Source organism: Malus domestica, chromosome 15, assembly GCF_042453785.1.
Source record: "Malus domestica chromosome 15, GDT2T_hap1".
Taxonomy (NCBI): Eukaryota; Viridiplantae; Streptophyta; class Magnoliopsida; order Rosales; family Rosaceae; genus Malus; species Malus domestica.
The window spans coordinates 37,339,762-37,362,750 of NC_091675.1; the positions used below are offsets into that span (position 1 = coordinate 37,339,762).

Below are 22,989 nucleotides of genomic sequence, written 5' to 3' on the forward strand. Positions count from 1 at the left end.
TACCTGGTCAATGACACATTCTCCATGGAAAGGTTGGAGTCTAGAAGCTCCAAATAAAGGCATCACACTACTACATGTGGAACAGCATTTTCATCCAAATATCTTACATTGGACGAAATTTCCGCTGCCTAGCGCCTCTTGACGACCTAAAGGTTCTAAGCTTAATCCACGAAGACGTTTATGGAAACCACTATAGAGGCCAATCCTTAGCACAAAAGGCTCTTAACGCATGCTACTGCTGGCCTATCATGCACCGAGATACTAATAAGTTAGTACAAAAGTGTGAATGTTACCAATGCTACAAGTCGGTACCATTACTGCCCGCCAGCCAGCTACACCGGCAGACGAATCATTGGTCATTCATGCAGTGGGCAATCGATCTGGTATGACCTATGCCGCCTGCTACTACAGGCAGAGGCATAATGATCGTGCAACCGATTACTTCACCAAATAGGTAGAAGTAGAGCCCAAGATGACCAAGACTTAAACAGACATAAAGCACTTTATATAGAGGAACATCATTTGCCGATTTGGCATCATTCAGTTTATCGTCATCTACAATGGCCCGCAATTCGTGGGCAAAGATATGACGAAGTTCTTCCAAAAGTATGGCATCAAGCAACACATGTCCACTCCAAGATATTGTTAGATCCCACATTGCCTAGGGGAGTAGATCATTTATGCCTTATATGTACATGCTCACCTCCATACAACATGAGGCCTTTTGGGAGCTCACCGGCTTCGGGTTCCATAGAAACTCCGAAGTTAAGCGAGAAATGGGCCAGAGCATTCCCAGGATAGGTGACCCACTGAGAAGTTCTACTCGCGTGAGTTCCTAGAAATAAAACCATGAGGGCGTGATCGGGGCCCAAAGCGGACAATATCATGATACGGTGGAGTTGAGCCCAGGATGTGGTGGAGGACTAGGCTGGGATGTGACAGATATCCTCAAGGCAATAGGTGGGCCGAAGCATTGAGTAGAACAGTAAGGAGATGGCCACAAGCTTAGATCTGGTAGAGGATAAGCGCAAGTAGACCATCACCCGCATCGCAACCTACCAGCAGCAGTTCATCTCCAGCTACAACAAAATGGCCAAGATCCGACAATTCCATCCCGAAGATCTAGTCCCAAGAAAAGCCTTCATCACTACCTGCAGAGAAGGCTCCAAAAAAATGGATCCCATCTGGGAAGGTCCATACAAGATCAGCAGAGTAGGCGGCAAGAGTAATTACACTCTTGCCACCAAGAAACGATAAAAATATCGAAAAATAGTGGAATGCCTACAATATGAGGAAGTACCATGCGTGAACTCCCACTACATCAAAACCTGAAGACTCAAGTAGCTCGACGGGCACCATCTCACAAGTTGAGGACTATCTAGTTATTATGCAGTTCCTACCTTATAGCTAAGTTTTCGTTCGTTTCACTCATTTTTCAATGAGGAATTCATAAGTAATCACAACTTGGCTCATCTGTATGTTTACAACAACTGATTATTCTTGCACTTCAAAAGAAGACCACGTCCTTCTTAGGGACTCATCGCAGTAATTATGCCCCTCGAGGGACTAACCATGCTCTCTAGTGTCAGAGGGTAAACTAATTGCTCTCCAGTGCAAGAGGGCAAACCAATTCCCCTACACCCACATAGGTTAGCTCTCCAAGACAAGAGGATAAACTCTACAACTCCGAATATCCAGACGTGGATGAGCCTGGCTGCCCTAATATAACTATATGCACGATGGCCTACGTTGGGATTCCTCGAAGTAGCCACAATGGTCTTTTTCAAGGCTTAGCTAACTGAATGATTTTGGGTCTTTTGGCCTAATCCACGGGGAACCGGGCCCTAGAGACGAATGCGGCATATTACGCAGTACGCCCTAAAGCTACTATCGAGTGCACTAAGGTAGCCTACGGTTTCCAGAAGACTGCCTACGGTTTGCCCTTCGAGCAGTAAAGCCACGCTAGACTTATACAACCACACATTCTTGTGAAAGGTTAAACAAGCTAGCATGCATATACGAAGCTTTATTCACTACCGACATGCTACTTAGTTGACAAGCTTCACCTCTGCCAAGTGCGAAACGACTTACACCAAGTCCTAAAGTTAACAGCCTAGTGGTCTCGCAGACTTGTATGCTTCTGTAAGTAAGGCGTTCGGTTGTCGACCATATGGCTAACAACTTTGCAAAGTTTTACACCGACACCTGCGGCTGCATCGGCTACACTGGCCTATTTACTTATAGAAAAGTAGCACGCCTACCACTGATCTATAAAGTCTAAAGGTTAGGGCATGAACGAAAGAAACGAAGATGGAGAAAAGCAAATGAAGAAAGTTTATTAAATTTTCTAGCTAAATTGATAAACAACTAGCAAAGATTGAAGGAGTTCAAGCAAAGCAAAAAGAAACGAGGGAAATAAAGAAAATCCTAAAAACTACTAATCTTCAGTAGCTTGGACATTCCACGACTACTCGGTCGCTACACCTTCAGCAGTTGCAATATTCTTAGCAACAGCACCATCCAATGTTTTATAAGAAATAGAGAAAGTTTCGAAGTCTCTCCCAGCAAACTCGAAAGCAGACGGTCTACCAAAGAGATTATCTATATAACCCAGCTTGTAGAAATCAGCCTGACTCTGAACAAGCGAAGCTTCGAGCCCATCCTTTTCACCCTTCAGCTGCCTAATCTCATCGAGTAGACTAATATAGACACGATGTAGCTCATCCACTTCTTTCTTCAAACTTTCGTTGATCTTCAGTGCACCTTGGAGTTCCAACACTTGGGGTTCAAACCTATCAACAACATTCTTGAAGTGGATCACTTGGTTATAAGCAGCAATCAACTCTTTATCCTTTGCATAAGCAGCGGAACGAAGCTCAAAAAACTGCAAACTCAAGATCTTGAATCTGAGGTATATAACATCCAATATCTTTCTCTGCACTTTCATACTTAACTTGGATCGCGTCAAGCCTAGTCTTCAAGTCAATGATCTCTTGGTGAGCGATCTCAAGCTGTAGAGAAGTGAAGGCAGAAGTATTAGACCCCTTCAAAGCAACAAGCTCAGAATCCAACCTTTTGATCTTCTCGGCCGAGAAATAAGCTTCAGCTGCCATAATTTTGGCAACTTCTTTGGCAACCTTGCTATATCTGCATCATAGCAAGCAAATTAATCCTTCTATATTATGTCTATGCTTCGTAAAGGAACTTGGGCAAACAAACCTTTCTAACGCCATCAACAAACTTGGCACAAACGTCCATGTCTTCAAGCAGATCTGGTTTCAAGAGCACACAGATCTCAGTAGCCTTTATAGAAGCAGGCTTAGTACATTTCTCACAGTTGCCCATGCGAGCAGTCTCATCCTTCCCAGCAGGTGAATCAGTCTCAATAGCAGAGGGAGTGGGCATTGGTGTCACTTTAGCAACAAAGTCCACTTTATCGCTCTTCATAATAACAAGCCTCTCCAAATGTGAACCGGACTTAGCTCCCAAAGGACGACTTGGTACAAACCTCGACACTGAGGGCATGATAGGACCTTTACGCTGAACAATCCTATCAGCAATCGTACAAACCAATCTTGACATGGCAGGCGCCACATGCTCATATCTAGCAGCTTTATTTTTCTTCCTATTGGAAGAAGTCATGTTAATCACAGGATTTTCGGCAGCAGGCAGACCCTCACAAGCAATGGAGAAAATCTTCAGTTTTCTTAACCAGCATTTCTTGAGCAGGCAGGGAAGATCTCTTATTTCCACCTTTATTTATAATAGGCTCCACGACAGCGTTCAGACGAGCCAATGCATCCGCCTTGATCCTCTTTACCTTCTCTCTCAGGAGCAACCCATCTTTCTCTCTGCAAAGAAAAATAAGCATCCCACGCCATTCACGGTACTCAACATAGGAGCTCAACCCATATTGGTTTTTCCCTCATTTTTTTCTTGGACCAGCAGGTAGGAGACCTGCATGCCTAACATTTTAACAGCCCATGAGGCCCACGACCTTTTCATTTCTCTCAATCGCCGGCTTGTTTCGCCTCAGGACTAAGAGCCCAAAGGACATGAACCATGCTGCTTGCCTAGCACTGCGCCCTAGTGCCTCAATCCGCAACCCTAGCCGTGCAAGCTGCCTTTGGCTCTAGCCAAGCCAAGCAGCACAAGCTATGGTCCCTGCCACAACACCTCATTGGCCTATGCCGAGTTGACTCCTGGCCCCTGCCAGCTGACGTGCCGCACCACCCCAACGTAAGAAGACAAGGAAAATTAAATTTTTCTTGCCTCGGTGCGGCGCGGAGAAGACGAAGAAAGCAACGAAAGACGATCCTTTAGACGTGCAAGATGTAGAAGATCGCTAGAGGAGGGGGAACAAATATCCTCTAAGCTCTCTCTCTCTTGTAGGGTATAATAAATTGCTCTCCAAAGTTGATTTAATAACCCACTTAAGGTGGACTTAAATGTGCTTTGAGAGAAATTTATTTCCCTTTCCTATAAGGATCTAATTTCCTATTAAAGAAGGAATCAACATCAAAATAGGAAACAATCTTATGTTTCCTCAAGCAAGAAGATCTCTACACCTGCTGCCCTTTACTGCAAGCAGCCCAATAGGTGTGGGGGCGTTTGTGGAGCCAAAAATAATCACAAGGCAACACGTGGATTTTTGCGTAAAAATGACAAAATTACCCTCGAGGCACATCGGGATTCCTACACGCGAGTAGTGGACAATCATCCCTCAATCAAGTCAAAGGTGCCCAAATAGGTATTTATTTTTTAGACCTATTTCATCCGTCCTCAACATATCTTCTCCACAAGGTAACCTCCAAAACATTCCTTTTAAATTATGTTAATTAGTTAATTAATAGATTTATTACCTAATTAAACTACCAATCATAACCAAAAAGTACACAAGAGGTCAGTCACCTTCTCTCCCAAAGGGACCGGCCATGCATTATATATTTGACCTCATTTTCTCTAAAAAGTTAGGTCTACACTCTTGCTAAACACTAAAAAAATTCTCCAAATACTTTTCCCTCAAAATTCTAACTTTGGCATCGGAGGTTTTTCGGCCAAAGCCCCCTCCCCCCAAATTCATCGTGGGCGCGTGAGGCTTTTGGCCTTGACCTAAGGTGTTATTTGTTTTGTAAGTGCAATTTTGTCCAAGAATAAGGAGGTATAAATTTGCATCCACAATAGTAGAAGCAGTTTTTTAAAAGGCACAACAATACCAAACTAGCCATAAATGCAATCTTTCTAGTATTTTCATATTTTTATAAAGATATTTTTTTTGAAGTGTCATATAAATTTATACATATTTTTAAATTTGTATATGAATTAAATTTTAAGCAATTTGTCATATGAATTTTTTGAAATTATTAATTTGTTATTTCACCTAACTCTATTAAGTTTTCCATTCAATTGAAACATATATAAACACACGAAACACATATGAAAGACACGAAACACACAAAACCCCACGAACACATATGAAACACATGATACACATATAAAACACATAATAGAGATGCATAATACACCAAACACATGAAACACACGCAACACATACCAAATACATATGAAACACATGAAACACAACCTTCAACCATCCTCTGTACAAGCATAGGTTTAATATCTAACCATCACACAACATATTCACCAATCATCCATCTTTCATAATGTTTATGTTTCCTTAAAATCATCCAACTTTCATAGTGTTTTTGTTTCTCAAAATCATCAATTTCTTGTCAATAGGTGACACAGGAAGGCGTAACTTGTCAATGCAGATGACACAATACCAAGTAAATGTTGTAGCTGGGGAAGCAGAAATGAATAATGAAGAAGTCGAACTTGCAAACTCACTTATGCAATATGGGCACCATGCTAAATCTAGTTACCGTGGTTCTGTCATAGGTCGGCCATTTGTGCAGCATGATAGAGAAGAGTATCATGATCGGATAATGAAAGACTATTTCATCGAACGTCCGAGATATACTTCTCATGATTTTCGAAGGAGGTATCGGATGAGAAGAGAACTTTTTGAAAGCATCTTGAACACAGTTGTCCATCATGACCACTACTTTGCAAGGAAGATAGATGTCGTAGGCCGACAAAGTCTATCACCTCATTAGAAGCTCATATCTGTATTTCGGATGCTAGCCAATGGGTGCTAGTACATTGGCAATATTTTTAAATGAATACAAGTGTACAACAATATGACATCAAGTCTTTTGTCTAGTACATTGTTAATAATTATTGATGGCACCCTTGAATTATTGAAGGCATCTAGTGTACAACAATGTGTGTAGCAATGTGTCCAACAATTATTTAAGACATCTAGAATAAGCAAAAAAAAAGTATTGTTATATTAATAAGTCATAAAACCAGATCTAGAATAAACCATAAAAAAATGCATAATTAATAAAGACAATAATTAGCAATTAGCACAATTAATAGCACAAATCGGATCTTGAAAGAATAAACTATAAGTAATAGAAGCAATAGTTAATAACACCTAATTAAAAGAATAAATTATATAATATTAATACAATGATAATTAATAAATTACATAAAATTAATATAAATAATAATTATTAAACTACATAAAAATTAATACAACAATTAGTGATCATAATAATATTCACCACTTTGACTTGGTTGTGGATTTTGTGGTTGACTTTGAATATAGGCTTGAGATAAATCATCATCTTGAAAAATAGTCCTTGTGGTATTCTTTTGCATAATTTCCTTTTGCTTATCATGGAAGAACTTCTTCCTATTTGTAGTGTATTTGTTGAGGTCCTCCCTCATCATATCAAAATTGAACATTTCTTGCTCCATTTCTACTTGCTTCTCAAATGCCAAGAGCATTTGGTCAGTTTTTCCTCCCAAAAGCTATGGCTTTCGGTCAATTTTGCAAATCCAGAAGAAATCGTTGCACTAACCCGATCTTACATCTTCCCTTTTCTCTTTGCTTGTTTTTGCTTATCTCTTCCCGGGGGTCTTGCAAAAGAAGAAGTTGGGGTCACTAAACACATTCAATGATAACATTTGTGCTTCCGGCTTCACTACCAAATAATTTTCCCCATTGTTGGTCTGCATTGGTTCCCCACCTTGGACAATCCTTGAGGACGTCCCAAGCATGGTGAAACTTAAAAGCTTGATTTTTGGGCGTAGTTCTTGTCTTGTAAATCACCATTTCTTTCTCACCCTATGCAAGGAATACATAAATACAATTAGTTGCAAAATAAGATTATGTACATGACAAAATAAAATATCAACAAAGACACTCATCACTTCTACGACGCTCTTTCCACTAGCCATGTTAACCCCGTCTCTCTCCAAGCTTCCCTTCCATAAAGGGCACGCTTTGTTGATAACCTTCCACTAATTGTAAATACTACCAACTTCCCTTTGGGCGATTTTGGAATTTTCATTAAACTTATCAACGATTTTAGCCCACAAAATCTTTTTATTTTGATTCATGCCAACGATACCATCTTCGCTAATACAAATCCATGCCAAGCACAAAGCAACATCTTCCTCATATGACCAATTACAACCTCTAATATGATCTTTTGTTATCTTGAAAAATTTGGAAATGGGAAGAAATGGTTTTGGAAGATGGTAGAAAGAAAAATATGAAGAATTGTAGGAGAAAAGTGATATTTGTGTGGATATTTGGGCTTCAACGCTGGCTAACCAATGACCCATTTAAATTATGGTCGTAGGATTAGAAAAAAGAGCCGTTGGGATCATTATTACAACAGACAAGTGGGCGACAAGCCCATGTGGGTGGGGTTGGCCTGCTGCAGCTCTTGGCACGTGCGCGAGTAAATGCTGGACGTTTGAGCTTCAACGCTGGATTTTCACTCTCACATGTAGCCCACACCACTAATCTTAAGCCCAAATCCTAGTCGAAATTTGTCCAATTTATAAATTGTAAACACATAAACCTCATTTTGACCCAAGAGTTGGTGTTTTGGGGGTGGAATAGAACCCAAATTTTGAGACTTGCTCCAAAAAAAAAAAAAAAAAAAGTAGAAAAAGAACCGTGTTGATTTCAGGAACACAATCCCGCGCTTATTCAAAGCAGAGGCGGCGTAACCAAAACCCGACCTCAGGGAGTCGACTCCGCCTGGGTTTCCGTACTTCGTTCATTTCCGATCACCATGTCGGAGCCAATCGTCCTCTCCGACGAAGAAGATTCATCCCCATTCCAACTGTTCCACTGTAAGAAACGCCGAACTGAACCAGACCTAAATCCAAACCCAAACCCGAACCCGAACCCAAACCCTACGGTTCTCGTCCTCGACGACGACCCTACCCCACAGAAGCCCCGCCCCACCTCCACACCTATCGTCGTCCCGGAGACCCCCATGTCTGATCTCGCAATTGTGAAATGCACGAAAGCCCCTTCTGACTTCCAATCTAGGGTTTCAGACTCCGATCACAACTTCCCTGGTTGGTTGATTTCATTGCTATTGGAAATGCTTACTTTGCTTTTTGTTTAATATAATTCCTTATCCATTGCTTCTTGTGATAATTTTACTTTTGAATTAGTTTTTTTACTGTTTTGCTTCAAGTAATTGGTGCGTTTTACTGTTCTGTTCGGATCAAGTGGAATTAGTTTTGATTTCTGTTTCTCTGAAAATGCTGGAATTAAAAGATGGTGAATCCTCGAGTTTTAGCACAATATAAAACTGTTTCCAAAGATGGTTAGAAAAAAGTGTTTTGGCCAGAAAAGCTTATGACCAAGTGGACTTGGATTTTAGGGATTTCGTGTCAGAGAGAAAGGGTTTTGGCAGTTTGGAGGAACTGCGTGAGGATTAATGTTGAAAGGGTTTTATGGATTATGTGAAATATGTCACTTGTTTTGTGATTCCTCACTTTGGTTGCTGAAGGTTTGAGTATTAATGTTGAAATCTTTATTTACTTGTCAATATTAGACTTTTCCTTTTCGTACCGATACACATTGACTTCACTGGTCTTTTGTTTATATTCAGGTGTTAATGGATTGATATGTTTGGAATCTGATAATGAACCTGAAAGTGGTCGTGGAAAGCAAAAGGAGAAAGAGAATGAATCGATCACTAGTGGCTTTGGTGTGGTGGAGGACTTAGATTGGAGGTTTAGTTTTGTCGAGTCCACATGTCCTCTTGGTATGTTAATGTTGTATCTGGAGTTCCTTTGATCAGGGTTGAGGGATGACCTTTATTTATTGGTTTTGAGTGTGAAAATATTCAACAAAATGATTCCACTCTCTGGAAGATGCTTTCCTTCTAATATGGACACCTATTTACATTCTTATCAGGAGATGATCTAGCACATATGTCTGAGGGGAATTCTTCACAACCAACTTTGCAAGATGATATTGATCAGGTATTTTGACCTGATTCATTGTGGTAACTTTTATCCCCTAAAGATTATTGAACGGTTGTGGAGTAAGCAACACCTTTGGCTCGTGTTCCTAATTAAGGTCAGATGTTATAATTTCTGTTTGTGCAATTGACAGCCTCACCTTTCTTGTTTAATAATTATGTTTGTTTGGTCGGAGACTTGCCTCTTGTTACTCATGTTTTTTTTTTTTTTTTTTTTTTTTTGGGGTATAATCTCTGTGTGAGGCATTATATTTTCAAGAATTTAGACAATACATGGTTCCAAATGGTACAAAGCTTGTAAGAAGTGAAGTGAGTAAAGTCCCATGTTAGGAAAGATGAGGAAAAGTTCTATGAAGTAACACCTAATAATAAACATGAGACATTACTCGAGTAGTTATTTATCTTTCAATCAGAAACTTGATGAATTTCAGATTCTTTCTGATTTGGATAAAAAACTGATTGAGGAAGACATTTCAGATAGGAATGGTGAAAGTTTCATCCTGCAGTTTCCAATGGATGACAATTCACATTAGAAGATATTAGTCCAGTTATCTTCTAATCAGAAACTGGATGTGTTTCAAATCTCTTCTTTTGAGTGGGCCTTGCTCTTTGAATCCAATTATTATGTGTGTAGAATCTCCATGACCAGCCATAAAGGTATTGAAAATGCCCACTAGACCTTGTTCTTTAATGTAACCAACGGCAATAGACTAAAACTGAGCAAAATAGAGAAAACTAGAAAACACACAAGACTTATACTGGTTTGGCAGAACTTTTGCCTACGTCCAGTTGTGATTTCTCTAGGTAGAGAAATCACCGCTCCTTTGATTAATAATAGAGATTACAGAACTTTTGCAAACCCTAGAACTAGTCTCTCTCACTTGTCTCGGCTGTCACAGTTTTTCTCTTAAGCCTTGCCGCACCCTATTTATAGGCATAGGGTGCAGTTTACATGTCCTTTACAGATTATAATTCCTATTCTAAGTGGAATAGGAAATTAGACTTCCTTTCCAATTCCAAATAGACTTCTAGGATGTCTAATCTAAATTGGATAAGGAAACTAAGATTCTTTCCAAGCCCTTTTAGGAGAAGAATAGGTGCACCTTTTTTTTTCCCTAAAACAATCCTAAACAGAAAAGGACACTAATTGACGAGCCAAAACCTAACAAAAGGTTCACTTTTTTGAATTTCTTATTTTATATGAAGCTGTTTCACTTCTTTGCTGCTATTTCACACCTTCAATTGGGTATTTATCCTCAATGTAATGACATGCCGAGATTAGGTACTTGATTATCCTGAGAAAGAAAATATAATGGATCAGATGGGCAACATTACAAAACCGAGAAGAAAAACTAAAGTTGTTACTGATAATGAAAATACAACAAAAGAAGCAACAGAAAGAAAGAAGCTGGCAAAAGAGGAACGGACACGCTTAATGGAGGAAAAGAAGCTCAAGAAGCTAGTAAGTTGTTATTATGATTTGAACTTTATTTTTTCTAACAGAACAATAAGCTGATGGATATCCATGAAAAACAGGAAGAGAAGTTGCAGAAAGAAGCTCTGAAAGCTGAAGCAGCAGAGATGAAAAAAATCCAAAAAGAAAAGCAAAAGTGGGAAAAAGGGAAGTTTGCCTTAAAATCCATTGTGGCTGAGATTGATTCTAAAGTTGTGGAGTTGGGGTCAGTTGGAGGTCTGGTGTCATTCCTCGTTTCTGCTGAAGTACTTTGCATGTGCTTTTATATCTGGTAGCTGATACCTTTTTAAACTTTTTTGTAGGAAATTTGCTTACAAGGTTTGCTGAAAAAGGGTTAACATATCGTATAACATCAAATCCAATTGAAAGATCAATTGTCTGGACCATGACTGTTCCAGAACATCTTTCACAGGTAATAATTAGTTGTAGTGTTATCATATCACCTCGGACTCTAGTGGGATTCATAAAAGCAAAACTAGCTGGAATTTTTCTTCAAATAACTTCTGTGTGGTTCAACATTATTAGCCTTTGTAGCTTAATGGATCATAAAATTAGGCCAATTCAATTATTGTATAAAAATAGAAACCACATCATTAAAGGATAATTGTGGGTGTTATATTGTGTATTGCTGGAAGACTCACGAGTCGCTACCAAAGGTCTATGATATAATGATTGACTACTGTTGTGTTGCATCTTCATGGGTTATGTGAGTGGCTAGGTCAAGATCATTCTTTAAGGATTTCATGAGCTTCCTGCCTCTCAGATTAATTATTCAGAGGATGCCTTTACACTTCTTGTTAAAGTTTATGACAAAATATTATTTTTTGCGCTAAATAAAGGAATTAGAATTTATTTTTTTATGCATCCACTTCGTCCATGTATTAGCATAATATTATACATCTATTAACCTGAATATCTAATTGCAGCTTTCGCCCAAAGAAACAGAAATTCAATACATGTTGCTTGTGTATGAAGCTGAAGAATTTTGTAATGTTGTCATCAATGAATCTCTTTTGGATCATGTTCTTAGTGTTCGAAGTCGATATCCATCTTATACAGTGTGTTGTCTTACAAACAGGTTGATGGCATACATTAAGAAAAGGTGAGAGATTGCTAATAATATGTACTGTATCTTGTATTAGAATTTTACCTAGCTAAAGATATTGCACTGAAATTTTCAAGTATCGAAAAATGAAAATAAAAATGAACGGTGAACATGATTTAGATAATTAGTCTATGGATGATTTACTAATGTTATATACTGTTGCTTTCCCTTGGCCAGTGCCCTGCCCTGTGAGCATACTTATTTGTTTTTCTTTCTCATTATCTATTTAGTTAATTCATTAGAACATGCGAAATTCAGTGGAGTACAGAAACTATATTATAACTTGGACGCTGATTTCTACATCGTATGAAATGAAAGGTTACAGACATGGACTGTTTTTGTTTTATTTTTGTAAGAGAAGAAACACAAAAGTGATAAACTTGAGTTCACTAATCATTTGGATGGTAGCTCAACATAGTTGATTATGCGTCTGAAGTGTTCTTATCCCCTTCAGTAAGTAATTGGCATTCTATTCAAATAGGAGCAATTGATAAGTAAAAGAACAGATTATCAGAAAGGATACGCTTTATTTTCTTCATTTCAACTGGAGAGAATTTATATCCTTGTTGGGTATCATCATTTTATTATGATTACCCGTTAAATATCACATCAACAAAACAACCTGTGATGTTAAAAAAAGTTACTCTATTTTATTGTGTTTCCATTCAGATTGGTGTACTTTTTAAACAAATTATAGAATGTTTAGCTTTATTAACATGTCTTCATTTGTGTTATCCATAGAAATTCTTAAAATGTGTTTGTGAGAAGCATGCAACAATATTTTGTAAGATCTTATGTCTTTTTTTATTTTTGATCTATAAAATTTACTGTTTTTTAATTGTGATCTATAAAATTTACTGTTTGTGATGGCATGGCAGTTGCAATAGCTATTCTCCACCTTACAATAATTTTTACTTCTTGGATTCGTGCATACGGAGGGTGTAATGCTGCATCACATTGAGTTTTTTCCTTTTTTACAATGTTAGGGAACAAGAACTGTACAAGAACCCAACAATTCATAATAGCTGGAGACGCCCACCTGTTGAGGAGGTTGGAATACTAACACTTGGGTTTATAAGACATTAATACTTTCTGACAGTGAATCTTTAAATTCATAGTATTTTGACCTCTTTTCCTTTCTAACAGGTGCTGGCAAAATTGACCACTAATTTTTATAAAGTACACTCCAGGCAGTGCGCAGATGAGGCTGAACTTGCTGAACATGTTGTTGGTTTAACATGCAGCCTGTCATCTTGCCAATTTAGGTATTTGATGCTTTTACTTTTCTACTGAACTCAGAACCTTGTTACAGTTTAAGTGTGCTGTTAAAATCTATTTCCCACCAAATACAAGTTTTCTGGCCTCAAGATTTTCTAAATGCATTATACATTAATTATACACACTCATCTCCTCTAAAAAATTCTGTCCAAGGATCACAGAGCTTCACTCATGTTCCAACTTATCACTTGTTTTTCGCTCTATTTTTAGGGCTTGTTTGGATGTGCCACTCTAAAAAGTGCTTTTTCTCACTAGCGCTTTTTGTCAGTAGCACTTTTTTGTAGGCTACAAAAAAGCAGTGTGTTGTTTGGCAAGCAACTAAATAGGTGCTTCTACATTGCACAAAAGTGCTTTTGATATTAAAGTATGGTGATAAGTTAAGGACATTATTTTCCAAGGAGCTCCTCTCTCTTTCTTTGTACCAGATATGCATCAACTTCATCTCATATCATCATGATATGCACTGTTCATTTGAAAAACATGAGAAAGGTTGATGTAAATCATCAAGGTTTCTGATTTTTTTTTGAAAAATCAAGGTTTCTGATTTAGTGTGCAAGTTTTTTATAACCTGTCTCTGTTTGAACTTTGAACACCAACCTCCAGCAGAAAACTAAAGCAACGGATCCAATTTTTTCCTCCCCTTCCAAATTTGCTGCCGCAAATTGCAATGTAATTTCTTGTCCAATAAATATACTTAAAATATATACAATTCATCAAAAACCAAATAAACATATATCTTCCTCTTCTCCCCAATAACCAGTCTCGCACCACCCATAGTGAATCTAGGCAATCTTTCTTCAATTTCTTCTAATGGTTTTCCATTTTTCATGTGGCCTTCTTCAATTCCATTGAAATATTAATTTCTATGGAACTTTTGCAAGTGGATTTTGTCAATGAATTCGTACTAATTGTTGAGGATTAATTCCACGATATCAATTTCGAAATGGAAGTGCTTTTACTCATTAGGAAGCGCTTCAACTCTCTTAAACCACCATCCAAATGAGCCCTTAATTACGTAGAAAATGATTGTATTATCACTTGACGCAGTTTCCATTTCCTTGTTAAAATTCGCTTTCCCTTTGCATTTTCACATTTTAACTTATCAATATTCTGATTCTGCATCTTGTTTGAATTTACAGAAAGAAGTTAACGAGACTTGATGTAAATGCTAATGGATCCCTTATCCCTAAGGACTGCATTGACCGAACTTCAATTAAAAAGAGCCCATGGTGAGTAACATGATATTAACAGACTGATCATTATACTAGAATTAGAATATAAAAAGATAGCAGATTCAGAGAAGGATGGATTGTGAAAAGAAATAATAAGCTGCGGCTTCATATGATGAAAGTAGTAACCAGTGATAAGATGAAGCTTATTTTTAGGGGTCTGAACTCTGAACTGTGTAGGGCCTGTTTTGGAGTACTTCTACACAAAACACTTATGCTCATAAGAGATTTGTTAATTATTATTATTATTTTGAAAATTCAATCGCTTCCTCAAGGAGTAGTTGAAAGCACTTATTAACTGTTCTATCAAACGCTGCCAAAGATGCATTTGGTGCTTCTAAAAGCACCGTCAAATAGACCTTTCATTATTGTTCCCAGCACTCTAGGACAGAAGGGGCAACAAGAACCATGCACGATTAAAGTGGAGAGAATACAGAAAGACCTGCAACCTAATTGTCTAGTTGGTTGGGACAATCTGCCTTCCTTCAAGCCCTCCAACAATTGCCCCACAGAACTGGACCATGAACTTCCAAACTAAAACCAGATTTCTGGAATTTATGCTTATGAATAAGTCTTATTTAAATAAAGATCTCAAACACCAGTTTGAAATAGTTTCACGTAATCTTTTTCTTCTATTAGTTATCAACCAAACCTTCTCTGTACAGATAAGTTTGATTTGTATGTTTTTCATATTTGTATCAATTTTATTTGTGAGCATTTTATTTTTGTTACTAATTATTTTATTCGTCCAGGTTAAAAGCTTTGGTAGCTATCCCTAAGGTACAACCGCGATTTGCTATTGCTATATGGAAGAAGTACCCTACCATGAAATCTCTTTTGAGTGTTTACATGGACCCAAATATATCAGTAAGTGAAATATGCCTCTTTCTCTTTAAGTGTTTTGATGTATTTGCTTCAGTCTCTTTGGAGTGTAAGGATACTTATTTCTTTACAACATTTTTTTTTCCAACTTGGAATGGAGTTTGTAGAGTTTTCGGTTCCTTAACTGGTTCTCTGTTGTTTTTAAAATTTTGATGCTGTTTTAGAAATATTTAGTTCTTTGCTCCAGTGGACATCTTGTCCATTGTTTGCACTATTGCTCTCTTAATGAAATTTTGTTTCCTATTAATAGAGAAGTAAAGTTGTAAAAATTTGTAGATCAATACAGTAGTAACAAGTTAAAGTTTGAACATTGCTCATCCTTTCCGTTGTATAGGAGCCCTAAGGGCTTGTTTGGAAGATAACATCTGTAATCTTGGGTTACATTTCACTAGTCTGTTTGGAAACCGAGATATTAACAAATGCAATACATTATAATGAAACTTCCAATTTCTAAACCCTAGATTTGGATTAGGTACTTTAATGTTTCTTAGAATTGAGGCTAAATTTGTTAGGAATGCACTACCAAAATTAGACAGAGCAACATAAAAATGACTAGACGTAATATATGTGAGAGAACTTTTGAGCGACTCTTTGATAGGTGTCCTTTTGGAAATCCTTTTTTTAGTATCTTAGTGGTGCATTTCTAATGTTTTGGTAGTAGCTTGTAGTGCTTGAGTAGTTCATTGGTAGTGTCCTTGTAGGGCATTTAATTTCCTCGAATTGGTAAAGTTTCTTACTTAAATACAAAATTTAATATGCCAATTAATAAAAGAGAGGTGGTAGTTGGAAAATGTGCTGGTGGGTTTAGTGGTGGTAGTGCAGGTAATGGTGGTAGTAGGAAAACAAGAGGTGGTGGTGCCAACGAGTGGGGTGGGAGTGTAGGTGATGGTCATGGACTAGTGGTGGTGGCAGCATTGCTGGGAGTGCAGATGATGGTCACGGAAGTTTGGAGGTAGTAGAGGTGGTGGTGGGCACCGAGACGGTGATGATAGTTGCAGGGTTGGTGGCTGCAGCAGTGGTGGTGGGCATGTATGGGTTCTCTAACCTTGTGGAATTATAAATGACAATTGTTTATATGGATCTTAAAGTTGAGATTTATTACTTTCAAATTCCAAGTTTCTTTTTTTCTTTCCACACAAAACTTCTAAATCTATCTGATTATGAATCAAAAGAGGGAAATGGGTATGTCTCTTAATTATTTTGAGTTTTGTCGAGATTCCATGTTTATTTCCCTCATCCAAATGGAAATCCCTAATCAAAACATTGTGTAAAGGAACTAAAAGTCACCATCCTCTCATTTACCAAACAGATTTAAAAGGATTTGGGCTAACTTTAGGTTTAACTAGGTGAGAGAGTTTGGGTAAGGAGGATGGAGGGAAAATTTTGCCATAGAGTTAGACTACTTGCTTCTCTTTGTACATCATTTGTCAAAGCATTCCAGGAAAATTCCTTTTAGAATAATTATTCTTGATTGGGATGGGGAAGGGAAAAGTTCGAGCTAAGGGTTGACTGATTTTTCTCTTGAGTGTATCGATTGGTTTACAATGTAAGGTGAAATTACTCATTTGTCCCCATATTTTACGAGAAAAACAGAAGGATTAACAGAAGGAGTTATATGTCATTAGGCAGAGTAGTAGGACTCCAGGAGCTAGTTGAGGAACTAAAATGTAACTCGTCTAGAAGTTCAGGGGCCATTGCTACACTTAAGCCAAGCATGTATTTCTAATAAAATGAATGATTATTATGTTTCCTTGAGAGCCTGCAATATGACAACGGAGCAATATGACAACGGAGCAATATGTTTTTTCATTGTGATATATATTTGCTTGAGAATTAACTGTAATACAACCATTCAATATACAATATAATTTTATCATAGGCTTACATATGGAAAGCCCTTTCGATTATTGAATGGTCATTTCTATGTCATTGTGAAAATCATTTTCTTTGTTGTCTCTTAAAACAAAAATGGAAAAAAATGGCTTTGATAGAGTTTGTAGAGACAACAACTTGGAGGTTAAGTATGCAATGTTAATTGTTATCATTACAAGATTGATATTTGTTTACATATATGATATATCCCATGCTTCACAAGGCATGCTTACATCTATCAGCAATTCAGTACGCACATAGCTAATATCAAGGCAGAACTCAACATTGTTTTGTCTTGTATTTTTTCCTGAGTGTGGCCTTTCAGCTTGTTGACTCAGTGTACTCCCTACGTCGAACAATGAATATTTTCAGTTCTAATTACTTCTATGTATAGGTTCATGAAAAGGAATTTCTGCTCAAGGACTTGACAACAGAAGGTTTACTTGGTGATGACAGAAGATTAGGTGACGTTTGTTCCAAGAGAGTGTACAGAATACTTATGGCACAAAGTGGGTGCATCAAAACTGATGATATTGAGGATGGTGCTGATTTTTTCCGGTGTTGAATATCATTTATCTGGACAAAATAAGGTACGCATATATGCCTCTTTATCTACAATTTATTCTGCAGCGGAGCCATATCTTTTAGCAAAATGTTCTTTTTGGATCAATTACAAGTTGCATACTGTATTTACCAGTCAGTTTAATTTAGTACCAACTCTAGAAAACCATTCAAGTCAAACTCAAAATTGAAATGCGGCTATTTACTTCGTTGTTCTGACCATGCGACCTTTGAGGATCGAAAGTGTTTTTTTAACCCCAAGTAAATTGAGAATATTCTAAAATGCAAATGGCCCGTGTGGGCTTCTCCACCTCTACGAAAATTATGGTGCCATTGAGCTTCTTTCCAAAAGTCTTGTGGGTTCAACCTCCACCAGGCCACAATCACACTTGTTTGTCCCCACCATTAATTGATACCCAAATGACACATCACAAGTGGCTTTAATCTATTGAATAGTAGGAGGAGGTCCACCAGTGTGCCCTCTCTCATGATTCCATTTCACTCCATGAGCAGAGCAGATCAGAGTACCTACTCCAACTATGGTATCGCCAAACTTCTCCACTAAGAATAATTGTTGCTTTCTTTTTGTGAATTATTAATTGCAACCTTCGATTTTCGAATAGCTATATGCACAGTACAAACACAGAATCTATAATTTTTTTCTTATCGGAAGCAATATACAAGTTAAGGCATCCAAATTTCGTTTTTCTTTGTGGATGTATAATGCTCGATGCTTGTAATATTATGGAATATTCCGTAATATATTATGTAAGCAATTAGCTCCTGTAATATTCTTAATTGTCTGCCACCATATTTTGTCCTGCGCACAATATTCAATTCTTTAATTATCAAGTAAGGCATGTCATAGCCCATACATACCACACTTGGCTGTTATATATATTGAGTTTCTCATGCTGCATATGTATTTGGAACTTGAAAAGGTACTCTTGTAAGATCTCCCTCTCCCTGAGCAAGTCCGTTCTTTAATGGAGAAGAGCAAATCATTTTCCGGGTGCTACTCGAGCAACTACAAGGAGGTCCAACTTGGATTTGAGGACCGGTCGAAATCATATAGCTTCAATGGTCCTGTCAGCTACGGCAAGGCTGACGACTTGTCTTCAACATCTGGCAATCCAGAGCTGGAGAGAAGGAAGAGGGTGGCATCTTACAACATGTATGCCACAGAAGGTAAGTTCAAGTCGTCGTTCCGCAACAGTTTTAAATGGATCAAGAGCAAGTTTGTTGACACCTTCTACGATGAGTAATCAACTAAACCAAATCCTTTTCCTCCCTTTTTTTTGTTCGATTTTTTACTTTGTGAAGGTCAAGTAAGGTTCCATTTACCGTATAGTTTGTGTCAAGAGCAAGGCCTAGTTAATTGTAATGGACGATTTTCTAGGGATTGAATCCAGTGATCATATTAAGCTGTTCGTGCAGATGAGATTGCTTTGTTTTCTATGTATCAAATTTTCTTTTTTGTATATAAACATTGTGCTTTTGCTTTTCTTTTTTACTATATTCTACCGTTTTTCTATTAGAGATTGAACATACCAATACAAGTATTCTCTACCGAACATCTCCAAGGTACTAGGCAAATTATTTAAGGTAAATTTGTACTTCGATGGTTGATGTATCAATTTGCCATCAGGATTTGCCTTGCTAAAAGTTTCACTCAAAAGGGGTAAGGTAAATTAGTGAAATTTTTATTATTTTACTATTTTTTATTTCCTCATTTTAACAATTTTATAACTCAATTGTATACATGAGTTTTCAAAATTTTACTTTTTTTTTTTTTAACTAAAACCCTAATTGCTTAAGAGCAGTTCCACCTCTATAGGCAATTGGGCAATATTGCTCAAATTTAGAAAAGCAAGCATCAGCCCAGCTCTAAAATTAAGGCAATTGGTGGGCCCAATTTTGCCAAACTAGCCACCCAGTCAATTCTGAGTGGATCTAAATCTGATGTCATCATGATGTTTTATGTTTAATTATATATGTATTTTTTTTGGGGCCATTCTTGCAATCACAGGGGCAATGTGCCTATTTCTATGTGTTGGATTTCCAACAGTAAAAGATTTGGACTGTTAGATTTACAACGCTAAAAAAATTTGGATTCAAAACCAACTACTATTACACTGGCATGTTGTGGGCCGTTGGATTTATAATGGACATATTATCCAATTGTCCATATTAATCCCTCCTTTTAGGGTTAAATTTAAAAAAACAAATCATAAAAAGTTCCACGGATGTGCTATGCCTAGGAGGCACAACCTGGGTTGTTGGATTGCAAAAATATTAAAAATATAGAAAAATTAAAAAATTAAAAATTTTCCTATAAATACTTGAAATTTAAAATGATATTATCTTTCTATTAATTTTAAAAAATAAATTTTTAATACCAATTGTGCAGACAATTCATTTACAGGGTGGAAAAGCACTCAGTCAATTACTATTATTGAGAATGAACCCTACATTGATAGAAGGAGAGACATTTCATGGCTTATAAGTAAGCTAGCTACTCCATGTATTGTCAAATTAGTTTTATGGTAGAACTAGGGGTAGGCACAGTTCGATTTGGTGCAATTTTGAGTGAAACCGAAACTAAATTTTTTGTGGTTCGTTTCAGTCAGGTTTGAAGCCAAAACCAAGGTTCTAAAAAAATCTAGGCGCTAGTCAGACGGTGGGTAGAGGCCTAGCACCTAGGCGGGGCCTAGGCGGATTTAGGTATATCATATAAAATTAACTAAATTTACTATATAATATATAAATAAACCTTGAATAAAATGTTATTTTAAACAAGAATATATATAGGTAAGTATATATCTAAAATTTTAGACACCTTATGTTAGTTTTGTATCATTTTCTAAGCCCATAAGTTTTGTTGGGCCTATTATTATCATTAATAGAAAGATGGGCCTTTATTCTTGTTTTTGTCAGTTTGTTACTTGCTTAATACAAACCCTAAATAAAGTCTAAAGCTTGATAAAGCTTCTAAAAGCTATCGCCGTCAACCATTCAACCATTCAACCATTTCTGCAATTGCAGATCCATTTTTGCGCCTCTTCTTGCCGCCTAATAACCTAGCGCCCAGCCGCCTAATAACCTAGCGCCCAGCCGCCGCTGAGGTGGCCGCCTCAACCGTTTTTTAGAACACTGGCCAAAACCGAAATGAAAGCAAACTGTTTGGTTCAGTTTGAAGTGGTTTCAAACGATTTCGGTATGGTTCTTAAGAAAAAAATATACAGTTTTAAATTTACACCTATCGATGAATAAGACAATTTCAAACAGTTTCTGGTAAAGTTAGAGACGTGATGAGCCATAGTGTTTAAAGAATTTCCTCTATGCTAATTCACTACAAAATTCCTCTTCTAGTAGTGCTCCTACATACATATTGGGATATTGTGACGGGGGCCATTGTCATAATCTATCATGAATGTGTCTAGAGCTTTTGGGTTGTTGGCATGGGGAACATATGTATATTCTAACCAAATATAGTTGGAACGAACCGGAGGGGAACGATTTGCAGAGTTGAGGGTGAGGGCCTGAGGCCGACTGATGTGTAGAGCTTCTGTGAAGGGGAAGGATTTGCAAAGTTTCTGCTGAGACCGAGAGGCGATGTGAGCATCGAGAGCACTGAGGTCATCGAGAGAGAGGAGTAATGATATTGAAATTTGATATTATGTCCAAGACTAGAAAAAGATGAAATTCTTGTGTGGTTGCGTCTATATGGACTTTAACAAACAATTAATTAAAACATGACATCTCATATGTCATGTTTTAAACTTTACAATGTCATACCTTAATTTACAAATTCTTTGCAATGTTAGAGTTCCTAAATTTCGGTTCCAAGTGCCCACCCCTAGGTGGAACCCCAACTTTCTTCATAGTATTAGAGTATGTGTGAAGTCAAACAACCACACGCGCTCTATGTCACCTTATTGTGTTGTTCACGTGATGGCTTGAAATCACTATATGTGAGGGGTGTGTTGAGAATGAATTTCATATTGATGAGAGGAGTGACCTTGCATGAACTTATACAAGTAAGATGAATTATTTCCCATATTGCCAATTGATTTTATGGTGGAAACTTTGTTGTACTTTTATGCGCAAATGACAGCGAATTCTAATAAAATACCAAATATCAACATTGTAGACGAAAGTTAGAACAAACAATCTCAAAATAACACAAGAGATTTACGTGGTTCAACATAAGCCAACGTCCACGGGCGACGGGCGAAGCACGACGAGGATTTTCACTAAACAAATGGAGTTTACAAAATAGTGTTTAACTCTCAAAACTCAATTCTCACAAATTACAAACCTTAAACCAAACAAGTAGAGAACCCATAATAAACGAAGAAGATTCTTCTAAATTATTCTCTAACTCACAAATGGATTCTCACCAAATTTCCAAAAGAATGAGTCATGAGTTTGCCACACACTCATGACTCCAAAAGGTGAGCTCCACCCTAAAACCCAATTAGAGAAAACTCTCTAAACCAATGGTGACGACACACAAAATAAACTAACCCTAAGGTCTTATTTATAGTGCATATGGCTTAGGTTACCATGAGAATTCTAATCCTAGTTGGAAGTAATCCAAATACTAATCAAATAGGTAATTAACAAAATCTCACCACCAAGCAAAGAATACAACTACGAAGTCAAATCCAAATCCAAATAAGATACCAAAACAAAATGGGTGACACAAACCCAATTTCTGTATCATCCTAATTTTGATGCAAATCACAACAATCTCCACATCGGCGAGAAATTAGTAAACTTTCAAATCAATACAAACTTCAAAGTGGGATACAAAAAATACAAACGCAAACATGCACCAAATTCGTCCAGAAAGTGATCTCCACCACGAGTCAAAAAGTTCAAAAGTCTTTAGAACTTGAAATTGTTTGAGAAAATTAAATATTAAAAGTTTAATTTCTAATAAGTGAATGGAAATTATAGGATTCTATTTGAACCATCTTTTGACATATGGATTCTGGTTCGCAACCTTTGTAAGCCAATCGTGGTTGTTAGACGCAACCTAGCTTTGAGAAATGCAATGGTTGTCAGACACAACCTGACTTGGAGAACTGCAACTTTTCAAAAAGGATAATACTTAGGTATTGATTAGTCGGTACCCATTTTGCTCACCAAACAATGTGGCCCACTCCAATAAAATTAGGGATGTGATATCCACACACCCTATTTTATTTCTCACAC

General features: G+C 37.3%; 1 protein-coding gene across 2 annotated transcripts; it reads left to right on the forward strand.

The window, feature by feature from the left end:
- The first annotated feature begins 7,847 nt into the window (after positions 1 to 7,847).
- LOC103454208 (crossover junction endonuclease EME1B) lies at positions 7,848 to 19,279 on the forward strand. 2 transcript variants are annotated; one of them, XM_008393801.4, is made up of 13 exons: positions 7,848 to 8,448; positions 8,991 to 9,146; positions 9,299 to 9,366; positions 10,648 to 10,827; positions 10,902 to 11,055; positions 11,142 to 11,251; positions 11,766 to 11,941; positions 12,931 to 12,994; positions 13,091 to 13,209; positions 14,362 to 14,451; positions 15,204 to 15,318; positions 17,600 to 17,795; positions 18,708 to 19,279. In XM_008393801.4, the coding sequence occupies exons 1-12, from the start codon at positions 8,157 to 8,159 to the stop codon at positions 17,768 to 17,770; spliced, it is 1,695 nt and encodes a 564-aa protein (XP_008392023.3). In that variant the 5' UTR covers positions 7,848 to 8,156; the 3' UTR covers positions 17,771 to 17,795; positions 18,708 to 19,279. The 2 variants fall into 2 exon arrangements, with proteins under 2 accessions (XP_008392023.3, XP_017178057.3); XM_017322568.3 differs by having other exon boundaries at positions 10,687 to 10,827.
- Positions 19,280 to 22,989: the final 3,710 nt, after the last annotated feature.

Bases quoted from the DNA above. Each gene is read 5' to 3' on its own strand.
- LOC103454208 (XM_008393801.4), top strand. From the start codon at position 8,157: ATGTCGGAGCCAATCGTCCTCTCCGACGAAGAAGATTCATCCCCATTC. The intron at 11,056-11,141 runs GTCTGGTGTCAT...ACTTTTTTGTAG, and splicing joins GGAGTTGGGGTCAGTTGGAG to GAAATTTGCTTACAAGGTTT. The intron at 15,319-17,599 runs GTAAGTGAAATA...TTCTATGTATAG, and splicing joins ACATGGACCCAAATATATCA to GTTCATGAAAAGGAATTTCT.